Below are 9,009 nucleotides of genomic sequence, written 5' to 3' on the forward strand. Positions count from 1 at the left end.
CCTACATTTACAAGCACCTTGTGTATTATGTAATTCAATAGGGTAACATGAGCTACATACTCTTATGTGGGAGGATTATTAATTAGATATGGTTAAAAGGGCAATGAAACAATAAACTTTTATGTAGAAAAAATTTATACTCTTACAAGCTTTAAGCTATTTAGGATAAACAAATGTAGTTTCCTGTCACAATTTGAAGTAATTTTATAAAAAAAAAGGCTAACTTAGGTATATTCTGTATTTTTTTTATGGTGGTTATGAGGTCAGTCAAATTGACAGACCCTGTATAGAGTAAGGGTAGAGTTTTGCAGAAACTCTGGGTTCAAAAATACACTAAAATCTGTTCCTCCATTTTCATTTCAGGTAGATGAAAGGACAGCCTGTATCTCCTGCCCCAAATCTAATGACACACACACTGTCTTTGCTGCATTTTTACTTAATTTTCTCAGTATACTACATCACAATATAAACAATTAATATAAATAGCTTCTATCTTTAAACAGCAGAAACTTCTTAAGACTTTCACCTTTTCCTGCCAGGTTTTTTTCGTTGTTTCTCTGGTTCTTTCACAGGATAAGCTACCACTTCTCCAGTGTCGGGATTGTGCTGAAGAACACACTTCTTCCCATTAACAACAATCAAAGAATTTTGACCTAGTTGAATAGGTTTGGAAACATCAATAACAATAGTGTTGGTCTCTTTGTCAGCTGCAAAAGAAATATATGAATTATTCATAGTCAGTCAGTAAAAAACCAACAGTATTTAAACATATAAAATCAGTCAGATTCAAAAATAAATATATTACAAACAACTCAATGACTTTTCACAACCTTTTTGGTTCCTTTACAATGCATTACAGTATACATCAACAACTTTGTATAATGTTAACTGCAATTTTAAGTGATAAAGTGTTTACACATGACAGAACCTATTAAAGTTCTGGTTATAATGAAATTACTTTAAGTTATACAATATTTCCAGGAAAGATTTTATTTAATGAAAAAATAAGAATGCAAACATGGTAGAGCTTATGGCAAATCTCAATACAGCGAAACATTTGTTCAGTCATTTCTTCTTGCAAGATTTTGGTTACATTTCAGTACACAGAGTATTATACATATAGTTCTGTCAATTTTTTAGATTAATATAAAGCAAATACAAACAAAATGCCAAGGTAATGATGCCATAAAATATCTGATAGATGCTGCATTAAAATTACCTAGAAAACACTTATACACATGTAGTAAAATACACAAACATTATAAACAAATTAGGGTTCGGCACAGGAAACTACATTATGGGTGGATATTAATATCATTTACATGTTCTACCACCTCCAAAATATGGAGGTGGATTAAAAAGTGTAACTCTCCTGTACAGTACCATCTGAACATTTTCATTAGCACACAAAGAAAAAAAATCACAAACAATTTTGTAGATATTTAAGAATGAAATTCAGTTTTTATCAGGTATAAATGCATAATAGTTTTGTAAATTCTAAACACAGACCATGCTGTATTACCTTACTAATATGGCATTTTTAACCCAAGTAAAAACAGATGAGATGGTCAGTTACCTGCACTAGAATAAAATTAACTGTTATGAAATTAGACACAGGTTTTTCATTATTCTAATAGTAATACTGAATCTGATCCAGGTCACCCAAAGTTTTCTCATGTATTTGCAGTCCATAAATTCTCCTCTTAATTGTTTGATTGTTTGCTTTAGGGCAAGGTCACATTGGACTATCTGTCATGTCCATTGTAAAAAATCAAACCCCAGATTTTAGTGTTGTAAGTCTATAGATTTACCACTGTCCCACCATGGGATTCTTCTCTTAACCAAAAATACTTCAGAAAAGCATATATTTTTCAAAAATGTCATAGCTGGCACCCGTGATCACACGTGCATGTAAAAATAATAATAAACATTTTATAAATATAAAAAAAATTTCACATTTCCTCGTATCACAAATTTATGAGAGGTTTGTATAAGGGTAACATGGAGTATTAAATTTTAAAATAGTATTATATATCAGATTTATGCTAAAGTTAGCATCTGCAATTGCATTCAGAGGTTAAACAAAAACTATTTCTGCACACTTCAAGGGGTATGCACAGGGCAGTTAGAGGGTATTCAATATTTTGAAAAAATATTGGTTGGTTTATTTTAATCCGGTGCATATATTCAGAGAGAGTAGAGTGCTTGAATATTGTGAAAAAGGTAAAATAACACTCACAGGAACTACTTTTAAAGACTCACAAGAAACAAACTTGCTGTATAAGATCCTGAACAATAGGATGCTCATAGCAAATAGAAAACATTTTTCTTAAAGCTTACTCCAACCTAAGTTACACTAGAAAAAGTATAAAAAGTCAAATCTTTAAAAAGCTGATTATTAATATATATTTCTGTAGAAAACGTTTTAAAAAACTGAAATATTAGAGTAACTCAGAATAGAGAAAAAAAATTATATTCTGCATTATCCTGTGAGCCCTATGAACAATGGTACAGATTTAATCTTTAAACAGAATATTAATAAAACATTTTAGATGTATACTGTAGCTTTATGAAATTTGTATGATCTTAGATACAGTCTTGCCCTTGATCAAGAAAGGTCTACTTTTCAAAAATGCTTAAGTTATAAGCTATTTTATTTATCTTTCATTGACTGCAAATTTTATGAGAATTTTGTAGGATTTCAAGAAAATGACAATTTTGATGATGAAAAATTAAAACAAAAACATCATCATTATTAAGAGTACTTATATCTACTAAACATGTTATCAATCTCCTTGTTTACATGCTTAGTAAATTTATATTATTTAAATAGTGATATATATAATGCAGACTAAAATACAAACAACATGAAGGCTCATTAACTTATTTCAGTTATGCTGATTGTTAACTAAAATACAAAGATTGTATAAGCACCACATAATTGAAAGGTTGTTTTTATCCTTACTCTTGAGAGACTTAAATTTACCTTCATTACATGGCTGGTCTCCAGTGCCTGTACAGTCTTCTAATTGTTGGGGTTCAGGGTTGTTTTGTTTGCTGCTATTACCATCCTTAATGTTGGAACAACTGCTTTCCACTGTTTGTGATTTTGATTGAACCGAAACTTTAGACACCACTGATACTTGAACATTATCTTCTGATTCACACAACAAACCATTTAGGTCAATTTCTCCAAAGGTTTGTTCCTGTAAACTGACTTTTGCTGTTTCTGGTTGCTGAACAGAAGACTCTTCAGATGTGTTCCTGGGAGTTCCTGGTAAAGGAGTTTCTGTTCCTGTTGACCACTGGCCACCACTGTTATCTGTTTCCAATTGGCTGTTCTGAGCACTGATCACATTAGTTATATTCAGGTTACTATTCTGATTTACGTTAATAGCTTCAGTACTTAAAACTCCAACATCCTCCTGAAGACTACTAGCCTGTAGTGCTATCACACTTCCATCAGGTGCTATCTGTAGGACTGTGCCTAGAAATATTTTACACACAAATAAAATACCTTCTAATTTTGGATCTTTAAGTTTTCTACTAAGAAATGTATATTTATACATGGGTGTGTAGACAATAATGGAACTTTAATTCTCATAATAATTGAAATAGACACATAATAATTTTTCATTTTTACATGCTTAAAATACAAAAAATATTAATTGCTTTAAGAAAACAAAAAGATAATTTTATCACAATAATGTAATTAAAAGTTAATAGATACAGCTGTTAAAGGTACAAACATTGTGTGTTTATATATACGCATGTGTGTGTGTGTATAAATGTAAGCAAAATATATAGTAAATATATCTGATCCTCTTGCTACAGGCTCAGTCAAGGTGAACAACCTTCTAACCCCAAAGTGACCATCAGTTGCCTTACTATAACTTTTAATGTTTTGTGTACCTTCAAGAAATTGAAAGGCTTTCAGTAAGCATTAAAAGTCTTTCATACACAAGAAAAAACAAGTTTTTTACTTAAAATTTGTCCAAGAATATATGGAGACAGACTGTTGACTTCTATGAGCACAAAGTGATTTTCATTTAAAGATTAAAAACACTTTTCTTCACTCAAAAGTTGTCAAAGTTCCTTTTTAAATATCTAAAAACCTCCCATATAAATAAAAAAATGTTTTTAAGTAAAAATACATTTTATCTGTTATTTTCTCTACTCTAACTCTATACACATTCAGTCAGCTTGAATGACCTTGGAACAACTATAAAAAATATGAAATAAATCTACTTTTTTTTCTAGAATGACTTCAAATTGTAATGGGAAACTACATTTCTTTATCCTAAGTAGTTTAGATCTGTTTCTACCTAAATTTGTGTTATTGCCCTCTGAATCATGTCCCACTAATAATCCTGCCACCCAAATTATAAATCATTCTACAAACATTTAGCTCGTGTTACCGTATTGAATGATGTTCTTGCATACATACATACCTCATGAAGAATTTTTATTTTATTCTTATTTGTTTTCTAATTTAGATATATTTCCTAATTATTTATGATGGTTATAAGGTCAGTCAAATCAATCAAACCTGTACAGAGATAAGATAGAGAAAATAGTATATCAAATATAAAGTTTTAGTGAAAAAAAAAAAAATTATATTTATTACGGAGGTTTTAGAAGTTACACAAATGAAATCTGATATTTCTGAGACAAAGAAAAGTATTTTTAATCTTAATTTAAAATTCACTTTGTACTCGGACTATTCAAGAAAAAGATTCAATATATTCACGGACAAATCTTTAGTAAAAATACTTTATTAAAAAACTGAATTTTTGTATGCAAATGACATCTAATGTTTACTAAAAGTCTGCCAAATTTTGTGAGGATAAATATAATGTATTATAAGTTATAGTATGAAAACTATAACAAGCACAAAACAGTAACTAGGTCGGTCACTGGGACCGAGCCCATAGTAAGAGAGTTAATTGTACATGTAGTGTTTTCACCAGATACCCACCGGTCATGACTGTTACCCAGTTCTGAAAACAAAATGTTATGCAAAGTTCAAGACAAAGTAATATAAACTGAGCTGCAGACAAATTATTATCTTTAAGGGAAAACAGTAAATAAAATCAGAAACCAGCAAAAAAAAGTCATAACACAGAGAGTGAAGATGAAAGTGGAAGAAATCATTGTGACAGAGACTCAGATTAAATTCTAGTGACAGGCCAGTGACATTGATTAGAAAGTCATTTATCTTTAAATTTAACAGTGTACAAAAATCTTGAGTACCTTATCAATCAAGTTATTCAACCATTCATTATACTCTAAAAACTTGCTTATACCATACTAAATTTTACTTCTTCCATTGACAATAAAGAATAGAAGACAAAGAACCAATTAAGTAAACAGCAAATTTTGAATTTTTCTTTCTTAAATGAATAATGGCTGATTCACTACAGGCAGTCAGTTCATGGTTACCGTCATTTTCTAGCACAGCACGATTGACATTCTAGGACAGAAATGAGGCCTATCTCTCATAGGAATCTTTCAAACCTGATGACTGTGTGATTTGTAATAGTAAATACTGTAAATTATTGTATCAATATAAGTATGATCTTCCAAAATTTTCTACGTTTTTGTATAACTACTTTAACTTGTTTCAACTGTAGTTGGCTGCTGCTCATCATAATTCAAGGTATTAGGATGCACTGACCATTGACGTATAGTTATCACTTCAAGTGAGAAATGCACACACTAATCTTAATAGGAAATTATCAAACATTTGTCATTGAAATATTAGAGGTAAGCCACACCCATCAATTGTGCTAACTTTTCAATAGCACAGGTGCACTCAGCAGTCTTAATCTCTCAATGTGTGTTATAATAACAGGCAGCTTTTTATGCCATAATGCAAGTACATACGTACAACCTTAAGTGTCATAGTCACATACAAATATTGCCTACACAGTGCGGATATTGTGTAATGACAGTCAGCCACGGTGAACTGTTAAAGATTACTTTGTTTCATTGTCAGTTACCAATAAGTTCATAGTACCGAATCAAAGAAACAGTTGGAAGCTTTATACTTTAATATTAATTTAATGACCACTATATCGATGCTCATTACTACTTGGTGAAAAGTTAAGAAATGGAGAGATGGTTGTTTGAACTTGTTTCAGTACCTCATGCAGAATAGTGAGCATACATACAGTAGCCTATACTTTGCAGGCCAATGCTAGAGTATATACAATGGCTGCAAAAAGTTTTGGGTTAAAATCGTTTTCATCTTTCATTTATAATTATATCATTTACTGTTTTCTTTAACTTTTCCATCCAAACATTCATAACTTTTTATGCTTTTTCTAGAAAAATAAAGACAACATTGTACACGAAGTAAACTTAAACTGTGTGGCATCATGGTTCATATTGTCTTGTCTTCTGCATATTAAAAACTGTTGTGTTGATAGTGGTCAGAAATTTTCAAGCACTCGGATACCCGCACAATTAAGCCATCCGGGTAGGATTTTTGGTACCCATTCAAACGTACATGTCTAACATTTAATGACAAAACTTGTTTATTCTTTGTCAAATGAACTACAAACTGGAGAATAAACCTCTAATTGTGAAGGTAAGCTATCAATAGTTTAAAAGATTTACCTGAATGAAAGTATACATAAATGATCTACACCATACTCTATGATATTACTTTTAAATACTTTCAAAGCTATAAAAAATTAATTTACTTGCTTTAATACAAAATTACATTTGGTAATAGTATGTTCTCATGATTATTAAATTCATGAGTTTTAAAGCTTGAAGTTTAAGCTTGGCTAATAACAGTCTGCAGGATTGTAATAATGTAAAAATTTACTGAACTGTGAAGATCAATGACAAGTCCACAATTATTAACTATGAATTATCATGTAAATTCCAACTGTTAGTCTGTGGATGTTTATGCTAGTTTTTAAAAAAAATTTTTTAACTAATTAAGATGTGAGAGAAAAACTGTTATACAATAAGTAAAAAAACAATAGTTAATTCTAATAGCATTAAAAACATATTATAGCTTAGAAATTTTAACTTTATTGTTGTAAATATTTATGAAAGTAAAAAAATTCTATACCAACTAAAACTCTACTTCATTACCAGTTTTACATTGAACTCTCAGTATGTAATTTTTTCAAAAAAATACCTGCAGTTATAGCCAGCAGGGAGTTTAACATTTTAGCTCACAATCTTCCAACACACCATTCCAATGTTTTCACTGCTGGTTACATAAATACATGTGCACGTTTCATACTTTTTTCCTTAGTCTGCATACTACCTTCCTGAATACAAACACATTTTCTGTACAGCTTTTCCCCACCTGCTCTGTGGCTTCTGAACCAAAGTTATTATAAGCTAACATCATAACTAAATCTTAAATGAAATATGTTCTAGTGAAGATAATTCAGTATAGCAGAATTAAAATATGATGTAAAACTTTGGACTATATTTGTTATAAAACTACAGCTTAGAAGGCCAATCATTAAAGTTTAAATAAAATATAATTTTAAGAAAGATATTTCATACAATAAAGTTAAAGAACTTAAAAGTTGGAACAATTTTTATTACATCAAACACTGCTGTAAACAATGTTTTTCACTTTACTACTATACTCTAATGTTTAATACAATTAATTTAAGTTTGATACTGCTAAATAAATTAAAATAAATTCAGAACAACATTCAAGCTTAAACCAATATGATGATGTGTATCAAAAATACTGTAAGTTATTCTAGTATTATAAAAGTTATAAATCATTATATGCTAACATTTCTCAATGTAATCATCCCCAAGGCCAAATTTCTCAGAAAAGCTCATCAGTCTTCATTATTATAGAAATTGAGGTTTACATACAATTAAGTAGTATAATCACTGAACACAAATGTTATTTCTTAAGAAATCAATCATAAACTTAAATCAGCTTGCTCGCAGCTGACTTAATAGAAATGAGTATCAATACTTTGTCTACTTGAGACAGTTTAGTATATGATAATGTGAACTATTTAATGAAATTCTTCTGCATTTTCTGAGGTAAGTTGGTTCTCTTCAAAAGAATATACTTTACCTTCTGGCAAGGAAGCCAAAGTGCCTTCAGAAAGTACAGCACTTATAGTGGCATATCCGGTGTGGTTACTGAAGGCTGTACCTGGCACAGCTAACTGTGTAACTGGTATATGAAGCAAATTTGTATCAGCTACCTGGTCTTGCTCATTGTTATCTGAAAAGAAAACAAACTTTCTAAGTAATTAAATGCTCAAGTTGAATCAATGATATGGATAATGTATGTATGTATGTATGTATGTATGTATGTGTGTGTGTATGAAAATTTTAATTATATGTATACAGTATAGGATTAAGACACCTCGGAGCCCTGAGACAGTGAATAATATTGGACCCCCTCATGCATGGATAAACATACACCTTGGTCTACAGATGTGTGTGGATTTATAATTAAATTGTTTGTATATGTACATGTTGTATTGTTATTCCTATTTTATCGACATAAATCTTGCTCAAAAGAAAGTATTTATTCATAAATATAAGTACATTTCAAATAGCACTCCCAATTTAAAAGAAATAATTTTTTAAAATTCATTGCCATTCTAATAATTCTTCATTTTTAAACAAAACTCTTTATATGCAGTATCCTATCATAAAAGTTTGGGCCCTCCCACATTTGCCTCGGGGCCCTTGGGATGCAGCTTCATATGCCCTCCTGTTAATCTGCCACTGACAGTATATATATATAAATAAAAACAACATGAAATGAACACAATATATTACTATTATATTTGCTGTTCTTTTCACAGCTCTATAATGGCATCACATTCTATATAGAATGACCATAGAATAATGAATAAGAATAGAAGATGAAACAGAAACAAGCAAATTGTGTACACTTTACACCACCTAAGCATTAGTCCTTAATCATTCATCATTACTTTGCATTAGGAAGTTCTGACTCATTTTGTCTAGAGATTGTACAACTGGCACCAAGAG

General features: G+C 30.4%; 1 protein-coding gene across 3 annotated transcripts in view; it reads right to left on the bottom strand.

The window, feature by feature from the left end:
- LOC106461595 overlaps window positions 1–9,009 on the bottom strand; it is an 84,712-nt gene that overhangs the window by 71,860 nt on the left and 3,843 nt on the right. For all 3 annotated transcript variants that reach the window (XM_022388605.1, XM_022388606.1, XM_013921438.2), the window contains exons 2-4: window positions 8,075–8,227; window positions 2,987–3,487; window positions 527–707 (exon numbers count right to left, since the gene is read on the bottom strand). In XM_022388605.1, coding sequence (XP_022244313.1) covers window positions 527–707; window positions 2,987–3,487; window positions 8,075–8,227 — 835 coding nt within the window. The remainder of the gene's footprint in view (window positions 1–526; window positions 708–2,986; window positions 3,488–8,074; window positions 8,228–9,009) is intronic.

The sequence above is a fragment of the Limulus polyphemus genome, unplaced genomic scaffold (assembly GCF_000517525.1).
Source record: "Limulus polyphemus unplaced genomic scaffold, Limulus_polyphemus-2.1.2 Scaffold995, whole genome shotgun sequence".
NCBI classification, from domain to species: domain Eukaryota; kingdom Metazoa; phylum Arthropoda; class Merostomata; order Xiphosura; family Limulidae; genus Limulus; species Limulus polyphemus.